Consider the following 18,270-nt stretch of genomic DNA (forward strand, 5'->3'; position numbering starts at 1 on the left):
CTGCACTTGTACACTTCTTTAACCAGAGTTAGTATTTATTATATTTGTGATAAAATTTACGTTCAACAAAATACAGAAATGTAAATTGTACAACTGCATGAGCTTTGACAAATGCAGCCCCTTTGTTATCTCCCTCCAATTGAGATACGGAACATTACTGTCACCCAGAAAGCCTCTTCCCAGTGAACACCCATACCACACACCCTAGAAAACAGCTCACTTTCTGATTTCTCCTACTGTAGAGTAGTTCTGTTGGTCTAGAATTCATTAAATTGTTTAGTGTGTAGTCTTTTACGTAGAACTTAGAGTTTTTATGAGTCATCCATTTTACATCTATCACTGGATTTTGTTTTTGTTTTAAATCATTGAGTAGTATTTCATTGTATGAATATAAAGCTGTTTACCCATTCCAACTACAGCTATGATGAAAAAGATGCTGTGGACTCTCATATAAGAGTTTTTACAGACATGCATTTTTACTTCTCTTAGGTAAATTACTAAGAATAGAATTGCTGGATCAAAGATATTGTTTTATTAGAAACTTTCAGACATTTCTCAGTTTCTAGCTATTGTAACTTTTCAGGGCTCTTGTTCTTGAAGACTGTAGGTTTTTATTTTTTATTTATTTATTTTTTCCTTTTTTCTTCCTGAGCTTTAAGCGCCCAGCATTGATACAGACAGTATAGAAGCTGTAAGAACATGAAACTCTGTGACTGGTGTTGCGGTACAGTGGGTTAAGCTGCTGCTTGCAATGCCAAATCTCCTGTCAGAGCGCTAGTTTGAGCCCCCACTGCTCCACTTCCAACCCAGCTCCCTGCTGATGCACCTCGGAAAGCAGCAGAAAATGGCCCAGCTGCTGGGGTTCCTGTCACCCATGTGGAAGACCTGGGTGGGGATCCAGGCTCCTGGGTTTGGCCTGCAACAGCCCCGGCCATTAGGTCGTTTAGGGAGTGAACCAGAATTGGTAGATCTTCCTCACCCTTGACCTCTTCTTCTCCCTCAGAAGAATACATCTTTTTAAAAAAATATGCAGGTATCCAGTGCCATTCCTTATTGAAAATGGCCACACCCTCCCTCTAGTTTCTGTCTGCTTTTTTGGGTCCGTTTGCAAAGTGCCTTTGAATTCTTGTTTTGGATACTTTATTCAGAGTTGACAGTTTTCATTGGCAGGAGGGCTGTTCTATTACAGAACTTAGTTGCAGAAGAATTTAAATAGAATTACTATTCTGGATTCACCAGGACTCATTTGCTACTGATGAGTTAAAATCAGAGTTGTGGTTTCCCAGCAAGGGAAGCAGAAAGCCAGGGTCGTTTTTCTTAGGATTAAATCTGAGGAGTTAACTTGTGAGAGAACTGTTACCTTGTGCAAAGAATTTTGGAGACACCCCAACTCTCTTGAGGGGGTTGACATTTTTGTCAAGAAGCCTCTTGGCAATGGGCCACGTGTGTGTTCAAGTTGGGGAACTGTGTGAACCTACAAGCAGTCCAGGAGATGCTGCAACAGGGATGTGGCCTGAACCGAGAACTTCAGTAGCTGTGAAGATTCAAGCTGTATGTGTTGTTGGAAGTGATTCTGCTTCTAGACATTTATCCTATGAATATATTCACACTTATCTTTTTTTTTAAACTTTTATTTAATGAATATAAATTTCCAAAGTACAGCTTATGGATTACAATGGCTTCCCCCCCATAATGTCCCTCCCACCTGCAACCCTCCCCTTTCCCACTCCCTCTCCCCTTCCATTCACATCAAGATTCATTTTCGATTCTCTTTATATACAGAAGATCAGTTTAGCATACATTAAGTAAAGATTTCAACAGTTTGCTCCCACACAGAAACATAAAGTGAAAATTACTGTTTGAGTACTAGTTATAGCATTAAATCGCCATGTACAGCACACTAAGAACAAAGATCCTACATGAGGAGTAAGTGCACAGTGACTCCTGTTGTTGACTTAACAAATTGACACTCTTGTTGATGGCCTCAGTAATCAACCTAGGCTCTTGTCATGAGCTGCCAAGGCTATGGAAGCCCCCTGAGTTCACTAACTCTGATTGTATTTAGACAAGGCCATGGTCAAAGTGGAAGTTCTCTCCTCCCTTCAGAGAAAGGTACCTCCTTCTTTGATGACCCATTCTTTCCACTGGGATCTCACTCGCGGAGATCTTTCATTTAGGTTTTTTTTTTTTTTCACTAGAGTGTTTTGGCTTTCCATGCCTGAAATACTCTCATGGGCTTTTCAGCCGGATCTGCATGCCTTAAGGGCTGATTCTGAGGCCAGAGTGCTGTTTAGGACATCTGCCATTCTATGGGTCTGCTGTGTATCTCACTTCCCATGTTGGATCGTTCTCTCCCTTTTTTATTCTATCAGCTAGTATTTGCAGACACTATTCTTGTTTATGTGATCCGTTTAGTTCTTAGTCCTATCATTATGATCAATTGTGAACCGAAATTGATCACTGGGACTAGTGAGATGGCATTGGTACATGCCCCCTTGATGGGATTGAATTGGAATCCCCTGGTATGTTTCTAACTCTACCGTTTGAGGTAAGTCAGCTTGAGCATGTCCCAAATTGCACATCTCTTCCCTCTCTTATTCCCACTCTTATATTTAACAGTGATCACTTTTCAGTTAAGTTTCAGCACTTAAGAAGAATTGTGTATTGATTACAGTATTCAACCAAAAGTACATATGCATTGTTCATCATTTGTTATTAGCTTAAGATTGTCACTAGTCTGATATGTACTGATAGGGGAACCTGTACATGTTACTTTGGATCTCTCGCTCTTATGTATGAACTGCCTTTCTGTGTATTGCTAATTTCTATTAGCTTCTAACTCTCGATGTCAAAACAAGATCATAGTATCTCCTTGCAGGGTTTTTCTGACTCTTAGAGCTCATTCATGTAAAGCATCTGTTTCATGTCTGGCTTATCAGAGCAGATGTTAAGTTACAGAAATTTTTATTTTATAGTAATTTTATTGTTTTATAAAAACAGCATGAGCATAGGAAAAGAGTTTGAATGTCAGACTAATTGGGATGGTGTATGGGGAGGGAATAATAACAATTAAAACCGTAAATTAATATTTATGGGAATCTTGAATGGCAAATAAAAATTTTAATTTTTATGAATTAGGGAAAGGGAAACCAATAAAGGTGTTTCTTTTCAACTTGGGACGTGACATGATTACACAGTGTTTAATGAAAATTTATATGAAACTGCTGTTTTAAGAAGGAATTGGAAAAAGCAAGGCAGAATGCATGAAACAGAAATGAATTGAGAGGTTGTTGGAAAAAGTCTAGATTTTAAACTATGAAAGCCAAAACTGGAGTCTGTGGAAATGGAAATACAAAGTATATGTGAAATTTTGGAAGTGATTCAGCAAGTTAATAATGGTCTGAGTGCTTGGAGCAGACAAGGGTCGAGTTCAAGATGACTTTGGGGTTCTAAGTTTGACTTATTGAGAGAATAGTGTACGTTTTCAGAAACAGCGGAAGAGTAAAGAATGACTAATTTGGGGTAATAATCGAACAGCGGTGTCCAGCTGTCGCTAATGCAAGTTTTGTGATATGGATCATGCCTGAAGAAAAATACTGGGAAAACAGACCGAGGTACAAATTTGAATAAAGATTGTAGTAAGGTCTGCAGAGGGGAAAATGTAAAGTGTGATGAGGCGATAGTGCTGAAATATCTGAGTGTGGGTGTTGAACCGTCAAGGTGGAGGGAGAAATCTCGTGGCTCACAGGAAAGGTCATTAGGGGAGAGATGCAGGCAGCCCACCGACAGACAGGGACTGTTTCCGGAGTGCCTATCGCTGTCATGAGATCTGAGGAAGAGGAGAACAGACTGTTGGATTTGGTCACCTTTGAGACAGCTGTCAGTGGGGACATGGGACAGAGGGACTTGGGGCAAGACCTGGTGTCAGGGTGATGGATGCGGCAGGCAGAGTACTCATTAAAGAAGTCTAAGAAAGTAGCGCCGTTGAGTTGGTTAGAATTGCTAGCATAAAGGGAGCAATATGTTCTTCCCCAAGACTGCCATGATTTCTGTGTGTATTGGCACAAGGCAAATAGGAAAGAAGAACTTGTTGTGCCTTTAAACCTCTTTGATAAGGAAAGAAGACTTTGTTGTGCCTTTAAACTTCTTTAATAATTTGAAGAAAACAGCTAACTTCTTCCACAGAGGGGTTGTGAGGTATTCAGATGATTGCTGGGTGCTCAGTGAGAAGCAGCTGTGTATATATGTAGCAGGCAGGCATCAGTCAGGTGTGGCTATGTATCTGCTGCGTCTCCCATCCAAGTACTAACCAAGCCCGACCCTGCTTAGCTTCCAATATCAGACAAGATCAGGGGCCTTCAGGGTGGTATGGCTGTTTGCTGTCTGCTGTTTCTTAAAGACGTTCGCTTTGGTGCCTAAATGCAGTTGTTCGTTAATAATCATGATTTAAATGTAATGGAAGTAATTGCCTCCACTACCACGGGTAGTTGTTAATAAAAGTATCTATTATCAATCATTTTCCGAAGGAAATCAGAACATGTTCTAAATGAAGAAAATTATGTACTTCCTCAAACCTGTAGTTTATAGTGGGAGGAAGGGGACCTACTAGGTGTTTTTTTATGTTAGAGACAAGTCGTGTAGTTTGTACACTGTAATCCTAGTTTATATGTGTGGGGAATAGTACTCAGATCCCAAATCCAAAGTGCTTTGAAAACTAAAAGGAATTACTGTAACTCGGCATCAAAAATTTAACTGACATGAAACTGCTTAGTCTTTACCTATGTCGTTAAGTATTCAAATATTTTGCAGCAGAAATATTATGTCTTTAATTACTGAGTGTTTCTGGCCCTTGCTGAGGGAGAGGATCATGTAATATATAATAATGTACACCATAATGTGTATACAATATTTAGGAACATACAGCCTTCTAAAGTCCAGAACATTTGGAATTCTGTAAATCAGGTAATGCAGTCAATCACTGGTGGCCCTGAGCTTTGATCCCAGGACTTTGTGATTCTTTGGATGGTACCTTCCTGCTATATCATTCTGCCTGGTTTTATAGTCCAGAGATTCAGTGTATATTTATAGATATTTTTTGAGTTGCTGTTCCACAGTGTTCTGGGGTTTTGGTTTCATTCAGGTATGGTCAAGCAGCATGGACATGGAAATGGATGTTCCTGAAGGGAAGAAGGGGTGTTCACAGTTCCCTGGAAACAGGAAGCACATCACAGCACGTGTATGGAAGCACCTTGGGCAGTCCAGAGGCAGAGATATACTGGGAAAGCATGGGGAAAAGTGGGGGCAAGTTTTTTAGATGGAAGACCATGGATAATTGTAGCAGGCTTCGATTTCGAAGAGGGTAGTCTCTGCTTGCTCAGTACCTGCGCTGGGGTGATGAGACCAGAGGGTGATTGTCTCTGGGAGTGTTAGGAGCCAAGATAGAGGAGGTGGTTCAGGGTCTGGGCTCTGGGGTGATTGTTTTGCTTGTCAAAGTCATTCTCACTGGCAAATTGCTTGCTCTCTTTAGGGATTGCCAGGATTTTAACATGTTTCACACAGTTTGTAAATATGAAATCTATGTGGGTATTATCAATTTGGAGCAAATACTTGTATTTTAGGGTAACATTTTTCACTGCTTAATGAAAGATAGCAATGATGACCCTTTAGGCAAAGCTCTGAGGGCAGTTTTTGTCATAGCTTTCAGCACATGGAAGTTTCTCCAGCCACAATGGTAGCTTCTTTGCTAGCTGGAGAAGCAGCCACATTCCTGATGTAAGGGCTCCTGAGGGGTTCCTTTGAAGAGAAAAAGCTAATTGTGATGAGCGGGTTCAAATATACGTGTTTGAAAATTGTCCCTTTTTTGTGCATAAAGAAAGGAAATTTCTTTTGTGCATAAAAAATTAGAACGAAGAAAAGAAATGAAGTGCAACTGAAGGTCACTTTAGGAAAGACATAAGGAAGAGAATTAGCAATAATGAATTATGAGCATGTGAAGCAGTTGTATTTCCTCATCTCAAAATAAAGGTCTGGAGGCTTAGTGGGCACGTTTTGAATGATAGAATGTATCACGCAGACACAAGTCAAAGCAACTGCCCTGGGGTTTTGTCTGTGTGTGTGTGTGTGTGTTTGTAGTATATGATTTCTGGACTGCAAGTAAATTGTGCAATTGTGCTCCAGTAGGATTTTCAGCAGATTAAACTTACATGATTTCTTTTATTTTATCTTCTGTTTTTCAAAATCTATTGCTCAGCTCATTCATCTTTTAGGATTTATTCACCAATATTTATACTTCTTTGCTCTCGTAATAGTTTGTGCAAGTTATTCACTCAGGCTTTCTCTTGCCCTGGTCTGTTTTTTTTCCCAAAGGGTGGAGACTCTGATTCTTATCACAGGGCAATGTCTGGTTCAGAGATAGTTCTCACTGATGTTGAATAAAATATGAATTTGGAGGTGGGTTTTAGAATGAATATTTTTTCATTAAAATATGTGCCTGAAGCTGTAAGATTCCTTGGGAGGCTGAAGGCTGGCTGGTGGTACATAGGTTTGTTTGGAGAACAGGTAGATATTGAATATTTAGAGAACATTGTAGGGCCACAGTATTTTTTTCATATGTATTATCCACAGGAAGTATTGAGATGTAGGTCTGCCTTTGATGTTTCGCCCACCATGCCCGCTGCCCAGACTGTTGGCTAAACTCAACTTGTACAAATGGCTTAAATATTAATGTAAGTAAAGTAGATCTTCTGGGGGAAAAAAATCATGTGGTGCATTTCCAACCTCCAATATCACTATCATTAGGTTATTCCTATACAGTTCACCTTCATTAGTGTGGCTCAGAGTGAGTCTGTGCTTTTTTTTTTTTTTTTGACAGAGTGGACAGTGAGAGACAGAGAGAAAGGTCTTCCTTTGCTGTTAGTTCACCCTCCAATGGCTGCCATGGCCGGCGCGCTGTGGCTGGCGCACTGCGCTGATCCGAAGGCAGGAGCCAGGTGCTTCTCCTGGTCTCCCATGGGGTGCAGGGCCCAAGCACTTGGGCCATCCTCCACTGCCTTCCCAGGCCACAGCAGAGAGTTGGCCTGGAAGAGGGGCAACCGGGACAGAATCCGGCGCCCTGACCGGGACTAGAACCCAGTGTGCCAGCACTGCAGATGGAAGGAGTCTGTGCTTTTAAAAAATAAAGGATTTACATTGTGATTATATAAGATTATCTGGTGTTTGTGACAAGACCCTAAATTAATAGAATACATCCTCATTAAAACAAACTGTATATAAATACTCAGTTGACAGTGTACTCTCTGTTAAAGCAATGACATTGGCAGTTTGTTGCTTAGGTAGCAATTTTTTTATGGAAGAGTTGTTAATTGTTGGGATTTTTTAAGACAGACAAAAGGAGAGTCTGATTTTCTTTTTGTGAAGTGTGATGAAGAAGGCTGTTGGAAGAAACAACATCATGTCCTCACTACGTAGTCAAAAGATGTGTCCTAAATTTGCAGGCACAGAGCTGTTTTATTGCTCTGATGTTTAGTATACATTATGATCAGTCTCCTCATTAGTGATCATTGATATGCATATTTTATAGCACAGCCTGGTTTTCAAACCAAGAGACCCGGCTTTAAGAAGCCAGCCCAGTGAGGTGTTTATGCTTGTACTTGGCTGCAGCCCCGCCAGGATTTTCTCACCTGTAAGTAAGGGTCAGCAGTGCCCCTCCCAGTTAGGGCAAAGTCACTACTTAACCTAGTTCAATCGGATCTTTGTTTAGATGGTGTTGAATAGACTTCACGAAGGGCTTTCAGGAGTCTTCTGGAGCTCATTATCTGTTGAAATCATAGAGACACTTGACTTCCAGTGACTGTAATGTGTTGTAGATCACCAAGCAAAATTATGCTTTTTTCCCTTCTGTTTTCAGTTCTGTTACAACTAGCAAGTGATGCTTTGCCAAATGACATGACCTTGGCTCTTGCTTATCTCCTTGCCTTACCACAGGTGAGTTTACCCTTATTATCAAGAAGAAATTAAAAATGAGTAAACCAACAATCTGTACTAAAGGTTTTAATTAGTAAAATTGTTTATTGTTCACGTTTCCTTTGCCTAGTTCTTAGATCCTGAAAGATACTGGTTGGTATCCAGGAAGGAAGACTGCAGTGATAGCTTAAATGCGGATCTTTAATCCAGTTTTACACACATAGGATCCACCTTTATAAAGTGTTTGAATTTCAGTATAGTTGATTACTTTTTTACTTTTTTTAAAGATTTTATTTATTTATTTGAAAGGTAGAGTTACAGATAGAGAGAGACAGAAAAAGAGATCTTCCACCTGCTGGTTCACTCCCCTAATAGCTGCAACAGCCAGAGCTATGCAGATCCAAAGCCAGGAGCCAGGAGCCTCCTCCAGGTTTCCCATGTGGGTGCAGGGACCCAAACACTTGGGCCATCTTCTATTGATTTCCTAGGCCATAGCAGGGAAGAGGAGCAGCTGGGACACGAACCTGCACCCTGTAGGATGCCGGTGCTCCAGGTGGAGGCTTAGCCCACTGTGCCACAGTGCTGGTCCCATAGAGTTATTTTAAGTTGAAGTTGTACTTGAGTTGATATGATGGAATTTTTGTACCAAAGTCCTGCAGAAATGACTGGAGATGTAATGATTTATAATGCTCTTCCTGAATTTTGTCCTTTGCCTCCTAGGTGTTAGATGCTAACAAGTGCTTTGAAAAGCAGTCACACTCGGCTTTGTCACTGCAGCTGGCAGCGTATTACTACAGCCTGCAGATCTATGCCCGATTGGCTCCGTGTTTCACGGACAAGTGTCATCCTCTTTACAGGGTGAGTCCTTATGGTTTCTACTTTATTAATGAGCAGAGTTCAAGCTTTTCTCAAACAGTCAAAACACATGTCTCGCTTTATCTCCAGAAAGCTTCCATATGGCAGGCACGCTGTGCTCGCCTGTTCTGTGTTACATGTGCTCTGTGTTACATGACTGCTCCAGGTAGCAGTCAAAGGTAGGGTTTTTAATATTTATTGAGAATGCTGTTTCTTCCCCCTAACTCTGCTTTCACTTAGTTCATGATTGTCTACTAAGTTCTTAGTTAGAAAGGGCTCAAGCAGCCAGAGATGCTAAATGGAGAACCTTTTTTTAACTCACTGCCCAAAATGAAGGGGGCCCAGTGCATTTCAGGAGAGAGGCAGTGCAATACTCTGAGCCACGCTGCGCTCTCTCTTTTATGGTCAGAGAGAGTGAGAGTACTGATGGCACAGATGAAATGCTGAAGCGTGTTGTTCGTGATTGCCACAGGCTTCAGACAGCCTTTCTGTAATTTATGGTTCATTTTGAGTGAAAGGACCTAAGAGGGCCCTGAACTAGATGTACTTTCTTTTGTGGACACAGAGTGTTACAGTTGCCTCTGGAAAGTCATAGCCCTGCAGGTTTACATCGTGAGCATTGGGAAGTGATTCCCTCTTTGTAGTGGATCACTTGAAGAAAACCACCACTTTAAGAGCAAATATATAGAATTTCAAATCCACTGTGTGGGGCCAGGCATTGTGGTGTAACAGGTGAAGCCACCGTGACCATGACCTGCATTGCATCTTATTTGGGCACTGATCCATGTGTTACTGAGGTAGAATTCCTCCTATCATGGTCTAATATGGATTGTAAATAATTTTATGTGTTTATCAAAGTTCTAGCTGTCTCAGTCACCCGAAATATGCCTGAGAACTTCCAAGTACATGTAATATACGAAAATGTTCCACTTGTGGCATTCATTCATCAATTTTTATTTAACAGAAGAGGAAGAATGAATAAACCAATCACAACCCAGGAAAATTTCCTACAGGCACTATCACCATTATTAGCTGCATATTTGGTATATTATACTTAGAGGCATATTTTGTTATCATTTAGATTCCTGGGGAAAGAGCCTTCCAGACAGAGGGCTCTCACCTTGAAAAAGGCATAGAAATACCACCTTGGCTGTCATATATACTGCCCCCCACCTCCAAGGCATTGAGATAATGTTAAACTTTTACTGTTTAGAATTCCAGGCATGGAAAGTTGCCTGACTCTAGAGAAGGAAGAAGTGCAGTGTGTGACCAGATTTCACTGTGACTGAGTAGAGGCTGTTCTGTGTCTTGTACTAGGAAATTGTCAGGGTGGGGATTAAAGCAACAACAGTCAGTCTAAGGACTTGCTTATGGGAGTTATCAATGGACAGTAGAAACATAAAAGTACCGCTAAAAAGGCACTTGGCTATCCTAAAGTACTTTCCACATTCATGCTGCCATTTGATCCTTTATTTATTTGTTGTTTTAAAGTGAGCTTTCTTTTATTTATTTATTTATTTGAAAGGCAGAATTACAGAGGCAGAGACAGAGAGAGGTCTTTCATCCAGGGGTTCACTTCCCAAATGGCCACAATAGCTGAAGCCAGGAGCCAGGAGCTTCTTCCTGGTCTCCCACGCAGGTGCAGATGTTGTGCCTGGTTTGATTGTCCCCAAAGACTACCAAGGAGCCAATACTGCTGTAAAACACACGAGAGTTTTATTGCAGGTCCGGGCCTGGACTCTCAACCGTCACCGATGCAGTGGGTCTGATCGAGATCTCTGACTTTGCAGTTAATGGGGTTTTTATAGGGTTTTCAGAGACATTCTATACATTGTAGCAGCATTCAGCAAATCATCTCATTCTGCAGGAAATTCAAAGAATATCTCTTAAAATTGCTTAGTGCATCCAGTGGCAGGAATGGACCTGGTTGTAAAGGTGGTTGGATGGCTTTTGGGGTTGATGCTTTTTAAAATGATTGGCTCAAGTATAGGGTCTGAGCCACTAGGGTGTACATGCCAAACTGCTGGGTTTCGGGATGTTATCAGTCACCTTAACTGCCGGAAAAGACACCTGGAACTTTAGGTATTTCCCTGCAATCTGCTGATTGGCTATTGCTAGGGGTGTTTATTGCATGGGGAGTTTATTTTTCTTCTTTCAGGAGCTTTAGGCTTAGGGTTCAGGGCCTGGTCAGGCCTGGGTTACAAGATGGAGGCCTAGTCTAAAATAGCTGCACCTTGATCCAGGCTCAGGTCTCTCACAGGGGCCTGAGGACTTTGGGCCATCTTCTATTGCTTTCCCAGGCCATACCAGGGAAAGTGGAGCAGCCAGGACTCAAACCGGTGCCCATGTAGGATGCCAGCAGTGCACATGTTGGCTTTACCCACTTTGCCACAGTGCCAGCCCCCGTTCAATCCTTTAAACAACCCTATTTTGCAGAGGCGAAATCTCTGGAGAAGACTCAAGAGTTATCTCCGGTAGAAAGTGACATCCTGTTGTTCAGAGTTCCTGGTTCCAGGCTTTCCTTGCCTTTTTACGTGGATATACTGCCACTCTAACTTTGTTGTGAAAGTAGCAGTGTTAGTCTTTTTGGGAATGGAGGGATGTCTCTGGCATGTTGGTCTAATGGGTAATTCCCAGCAGGAAGTTTTCATGAGCGACTGTGTCTGCCAGGTAAAATCTGTGCTTCTGAATGACAGCAAGGCCCTCAGGAAGCCGGCTGCCTCTTCCCCATCCCTCCAGGTCTGTGTGCCCAGTGCTTTCTCTTTTGAAGTTTATATTCCAGCTGTTGGGAACTTAGTCTTTCTCTGAATTTAAACATCCCTTTCCATGCTGCTGTGCACTTGCAGGTGTAATTCCTTCTGCTGAAATCCTCTTTCTGCCCATGGGGATGAAGAGTCTGAGCTCCAAGGTGCATCCTGCCCCGCCCTCCTAGCCTCTGCTGACATCAGCTGCCTTCTCCCAGTTCCCTCTTCTCCATATGTGTTCACACATGGGACAGTTCCTTTTTGGATGTTAGAGTTCTTTCGGTGTGGTGACCTTTTTTGCGGGCAGGAGTTTCATCTCTCTGCATGTCCCAAGACTTAACCCTCTGTAGTTTCTCAGTGACTGTTGAGTGGCGTGTGAACAAGTGTAAGAGTTGTGTCTTTTTCCATTGTGCATCAAGACAGCCTTGAGGCTTCAGGTTTGCAGTTGTGAGTCCTGACCCTCTTGGATCAGAAAGAGGGCACAATCACTGTGTTTTTATGTACCCAGGAGTTTTCCATTGACTGCCTAATGGCTCATTATTTGAGTCTTTTCAGCATCTTCCTCACATAAAATAGCACTGCTGGGTTTAGAATTAAATATAACAAACTCCTGATGAATCATCTTGAAAATTGAAATCCAAGTGGTTTCAATTTGTTGCCTACACATAATAACAGCCAGTGAAGCTTAGCTTTCACTCAGCTGTCAGTTCGGCTTGTTTTGATTCCACAGTCTTTTCACACTTTCTTTTTCCCACTGCCTGTAGATATGTGCCACAGGAGTACTGACTCTGGTAGATTGCTCGGTCTGAATAAAGGGTGGTAGAGTGTCTGTCTGTGTGACTCCAGGCATGTGCTTCCAGAAGGGCAGCACATCCTGAGCCAGCCGGCAGAGGCCCAGGAACTTGACAGTTCTCCAGGATGGTCCTTGGAACAGCTGACCTTCTCTTCTAGCGTTGCCATAATTAACTGGTTTTTATGCTTAAAAAATAATAGATACATGGCCAAAATATTCAAGTTGTGAAAGTGGTATTGTTGCATCCACTCATCAGCTAAAATAGAGTATTACGAAAACCAGTGACAGTCACACATGAATTTTATTGAAAATGAGAAGCAAATAAGAGACAAATGAGAGGCAAGGTAACCGATCGAGACCGGCCACCGATCGGGACTGACACTCTACCAGAATGTGGCCCCCAACAACAAGTTACACAGCTTTTTATAGTATTCTGTCCACTAGGGCTCACAGTTTCAAACCGGACTCCTGGTATGCAGTGAACAATAAAAAGGAAAACCAGAATATGGTTGTAAGATAACAGTTAATAATAACAAACCCAATAACAGATCCAAGATATGGTTGTAAGATAACAGTGAAGGACACATATCAGTCAACCTAGTCCTGGGAATTTGGGCCCACGTAGTTTCACAAGATACACCCTTAGCTGTTAGCAAGAAAAGCTAGTATGTACAGAAGCAAGAGATCTGCAATTAGCTTTTAGCCACACTCATTCCGTTTTGATTTAGATTCTGATAAGAAGTTAGTGTCTCATGTCCATCCAGAAGTGAATCGTGGCCATACAGGTCCATGTTTATGTAACTGCTGCTTAGGCAAGCATTCGTGAGCTGCCCATGGTGTTCTGTACCTCGATTGAGGTTCACTTACATCTTTCCTGTATAGTTATTGCAGATGTATCTCAAAGTGTGATGTTTTTAAAACACATTCCTGCAAAAAAAGCTTCCAGAGAGGAAATCAGTTGAAAATGGACACAAATTCTTTAATTTTATAGCCGGGGGAAGCAAACGTAGCAGGGATGACATTGCATACTTTATGGTAGACTCTTTCTAAAATGTGTGTTTTTAAGCCACGAGTTGAAAACACTATGTAGAAAATTACCTCATGTCAAATAGCAACCCTAGAGAGGAAACACACCACCTGTTTAAAACTTTCCAAACAATATGCTAAGAAATGGAGACTCTTATAAATGAAAATGGACTTCTTACCTCTCCTAGTAAGCAGCAGATTAAGTCCCTGAGCTTCCTCTTGTCATGAAGATTTATGTATATTCTGTTCTTACAGAGACTTGGATCAGACTATATTCTTTAAATACATCATATTTTATCCACCCCCTTGAAGAACTGCATTGACATATTTTGAGTAGGGGGATAGAATATTTTAGCTCTCCACACGTTCCTTTTTAAACTCCTAGTGGTAGTTAGATTTTTCAGCCTCTGATGTATTTAGAAATCACCAGGAATACTGAATATGGGCCTTTGTGAAGCAGCCCATGCGACCTTTACAAACTTCATAGAGGTTAAAAGCTTCCATGCTTGTGTGAAACTTCATGGGAAAAAGGGGGAGAGAAGTTTGTACTCTCAACAACAGCAACAAACCTGGGTAATGTTAGGTGTGAGGCGGGACGTGGAACCTTGTGGAGACCTGCTCAGCAGTCCGGGTAGAGCAGTGGGTAGAAAGCTGCAGTTTGACTCCCTTCTTGGTCGCAAGACCACAGCCACCGATGCATCAAAGGCAGATTGGGTGTCTGTAAACCAGGAACAGTGGTTCCTGTGCACATCACTGGGTTGGCTTGAGGCCAACCAGAAGTCAGGTGAGAAATGCTTTAGGAACTGTAAATATTCTGCACAGTGGGGTCAAATGAATGAATGTATGAAGTGAAGTATTTAGGAGAAGGAAGGTGAGAAAAGTAGTGATAAGCTCAGGATAGGAATTTTTACTGAAATTTAAATTGAATATTGGAAGTCAGCATAACCAGTCAAGTTCCTTGAAGGAAAAATAGGAAGTAGTAATGCCAGTGATAAGAAAACGATTTCACAGGGAGCTAGACGTGGAATACACTCAGTTGTCCATTCAGATTTCATCTGTATGAAGACTCTGCACGGGGAAGCTGCTTTAATATTGGAGGTGGGAAACTTGAAGTTCAGGAGGGAAATTCCAGTAATCCAGGGCTTTGATGCTAATTTCTTGTTTTTTATCCTCTAACTAATTTTTTTTGGAGGGAGGGGTCTAAAAGCCTGTGTGAGAAGTTTTCTCTTCTCATTAGTATTATGTTTTACACAATAAATTAGTAAATTGAAGAACTAAAAAAACTTCCTTTGTATTTAACAAATATTTGGTGGTTTGTAAACTTGCGGATACCTGTAAAACTATCATTGGGGAATTAACAGGATGCCTCTGTTCACCACCTTATTTAGACAGAATTTTAAGTGGAGGTGTTTTCTATCACAGAGTTATACTGAAAAATGATATTGTTGAGGCCAGCATTGTGGCACAGCAGGTTAAACCACCACCTGCAGTGCTGGCATCCCATCTGAGCACTGGTTTGAGTCCTGATTGCTCTACTTGTGGTCTAGCTCCCTGCTAATGCACTTGGGAAAGCAGTGGAAGATGGCCTAAGTACGTGGGCCCCTGCCACCACATGGGGGATCCAAATGGAGCTTCAGGCTCCTGGCTTCAGTCTGGCCCAGCCCTGGCCATGGTGGCCATTTGGGGAGTGAAGCAGCAGGTGGAAGATCTCTTCCTTTCTGTCTCTTCCTCTCTTTGTGTAACTGCATTTCAAATGAATACATACATCTTTTTTTCTTTAAAAAACGTATACCCATAATAATACAGAATCGCAGTGTTAAAATGACTGAAAATTGATCTAATGCGAAGTCTTTCTCTCTTTCTGTTTCTCTTTTTTTGTTTTTCTTTGGTTTGGTTTTGTTTCATTTTGTTTTAATATTTATTTGTTTGAAAGGCAGAATGATAGAGAGCTAGAGACAGAGAGAGAGAGATACCTTCTATCCACTGGTTCACTCCCTATGGCCACAACAGTTAGGATTGGACCAGACTGAATCCAGTAGCCAGAAACTCCATCTGGGTGGCAGAGGCCCAAGTATTTGGACCATCATCCCCTGCCTTGCCAGGCGCATTAACAGGATGCTGGACCAGAAACAGATCAACCAGGACTCAAAAGACACATTCCAGTATGGGATGCTGGCCAATATGGGATGGTGGCATTACGGTAGCGCTTAATCCACTGTGCCACAGCGCCTACCTCTAATGCCGAGTCTTATTTACATTCAGTGATTGCTGTGTATCCCCTGGGCCAGTCAAGAGCCTTGTAATTTTAAGAGATATTCCTCTTTGAATAGCAAATACAAAGGGATGGTTCTTGGCAACCATTATGCTTGATATCATATCTCTGCCACGAAGCAGCTTCCTGGTCTCTGGCAAGATACTTAACTGCAGAGATGGCACTACGAGATGCCTGTCTTCCAGGGTTCTCAGTGCTAAATGACCCTTAGTAGACAGATGCTTACACTAGGCCTCTTCCCTTCCAAAGACTAATACATTAGCTTTTTGTTCTTAAGTTCAAAGATTATGAAATAAAAGTTATTCAGAGTCTCTAGACAGTTTCTGCTTAGTAAAGGCGATGAGATTAACGTTGTGTTTCGGAATTTGTAGGCTATAATATATTGGTCTGAAATTGTGTTTTTGAGGAAAGAAATATGCTCTGAATATTTAATTAATAGAGGCTTAAATGAGAGGGATGTAGAAGTCCCTTATTTCCACACCTAAAGGGATTCACAAGGATTTGTTTTATTTTGATGATCGAATTCTGATATATTCATAGCATTTGAGTCTTAGAAAGGTGATCGATCATCAGGTGCTGCTCCTCTGGCATCTGAAGAGACTGAGCCTCAGAAGAATTGAGAGGGACTCTGTTCCCCTCTCTCAGGTCCCCGGCTCTCCTTGGGATTCTGTGATGGTGTTTATCATCAGATGCCTTCTGTGAACTGCTTATGTGCACTTCTTTATCAGTCACTAGCATTTTATTCCTTGAGAGTAAGCTCTGGGACCACATTGCTTTCATGTAGTAATGGAGAAAGGAATGCTTTAAAATACATGATGGTATTTGTGCCTCTAAGAGTCACTGACACTCTCGTATAGGGGAGGAAACCGAGATTCGAAATAACTTGTTCTAAGTTGCATCTCTACTAAGTGACAGAGCCAGAATATAAACTAGTACTACTCACTTAAAAGTCTGTTCGGTGTATCCCGCTTTTACTGTACCTGATTTGTGCAGGAGATTCTGTGATCTGTAGAGATTCATCTTTTTAAAATTTGAATTGTAGACAGATACAGGGGAGAGGGAGAAACAAGAGACAGAAAGAGAGTGATCTTATATCTGCTGGTTCACCTCCCGAATGCCCACAACAGCCTTGGCTGAGCCAGGCCAAAGCCAGGAGCCCAGAACCTAATGTGGGGCCCCTGCGTGGGTGGCAGGCATCACTACTGCCTCCTGTGGTGCACTTTAAATGGAAACTGGATCACAATTAGAGATGGGACTCAGACCCCATCACTCTAATATGCAATGCAGACTTTCAAAGCAGCTTCTTAGCTCCAGTGCCAAACATCTGCCCCAGGAGACTCATGTCTTTGACTTTTGAGAGTAAAACTCATTTTATGCATAGAGGAGGGAAAATTAAATATGGTGAGGTTGACTTTTACTCCAGTCCACCTGCTGGCACTCAAGATTTCTTTAATTGGTTTTTATCAGTATTCCCACATTGTTCTTTAATAGGATCAAGAGAGAATATTAGGCTAAGTTTGGAAATGCAGACTTGACATTGACAAATCTCTAGCATGGTTTGAGAGCATGCACATTAGAACTGCTGGCAGCTGACTGTAATTGGGAGTGTGTTTCTGAGAACTCAAGGTAGATTCTGGTCCCCTCCCCCCATTCATTTATATTGCAACATATACAGTATTTTTCAGAAACTGTGAGTAATTGAATTAATGCTATTCAAGGATTAAGCTCTCAGTTAAGTAATTCTAGAATCATGACTGAGCTGCTATTGCTGTGTGGACATTCAGACCAACTTTAATATAAATAAATGAGGCCAGTTAATCACATATCGTCCTTTCCATCAACTGTGGGATTCTGTTTTTTTTTGTTTTGTTTTGTTTTTGTTTTTTTTTTTTTCTGGTTTGAATACTCTTATTGTCATTAGAGACTCATAGAACAGTATCTCATTGAGCTCAAATTGAGCAGAATAAAAATTGGTTGAGTCTTGTGTATAGAACTAGAAGTGTTCATGTTTGTAAGGACAGAGGTGGGTCTTTTCCCCTTAACTTACTCCTGGGGAAAGCACTTTCCATCTCAGCTGTTTAGCCATTTATAATAGGTTATTGAACTGCATCTTTAGATTGAAAACACTTATGGTAGACTGCAAAAAATTTATCCAGAGGCAATAATGATGAAAATTATGTCCAGGGTAAGTTATTACAAATTATCAGGTATTATTTATGATAGTTGAAAAAGCAAGACTATATTTTTTTAACTAGGTGAAAAAAATTTTTTAACTTTTATTTAATGAATATAAATTTCCAAAGTAAAGCTTAAGGATTACAATGCCCCCCCTCCCCCATAACTTCCCTCCCACCCACAACCCTCCCCTTTCCCACTCCCTCTCCCCTTCCATTCACATCAAGATTCATTTTCAATTCTCTTTATATACAGAAGATCAGTTTAGCATATATTAAGTAAACATTTCAACAGTTTGCACCCACATAGAAACCCAAAGTGAAAAATACTGTTTGAGTACTAGTTATAGCATTAAATCACAATGTACAGCACACTAAGGACAGAGATCCTACATGAGGAGTAAGTGCACAGTGACTCCTGTTGTTGACTTAACAAATTGACAC

The 18,270-nt window shown here is 41.3% G+C and overlaps 1 protein-coding gene across 2 annotated transcripts in view; it reads left to right on the forward strand.

Moving 5' to 3' along the window:
• Positions 1-18,270, forward strand: part of NBAS (NBAS subunit of NRZ tethering complex) — a 459,817-nt gene that overhangs the window by 282,751 nt on the left and 158,796 nt on the right. For both annotated transcript variants that reach the window (XM_070069748.2, XM_089327834.1), the window contains 2 exons: positions 7,907-7,983; positions 8,683-8,820. In XM_070069748.2, the coding sequence (XP_069925849.2) occupies positions 7,907-7,983; positions 8,683-8,820 (215 nt within the window). The remainder of the gene's footprint in view (positions 1-7,906; positions 7,984-8,682; positions 8,821-18,270) is intronic.

This window comes from Oryctolagus cuniculus, chromosome 2 (genome assembly GCF_051225735.1).
Source record: "Oryctolagus cuniculus isolate XC-2025 breed Fujian yellow rabbit chromosome 2, ASM5122573v1, whole genome shotgun sequence".
Lineage (NCBI taxonomy): Eukaryota > Metazoa > Chordata > Mammalia > Lagomorpha > Leporidae > Oryctolagus > Oryctolagus cuniculus.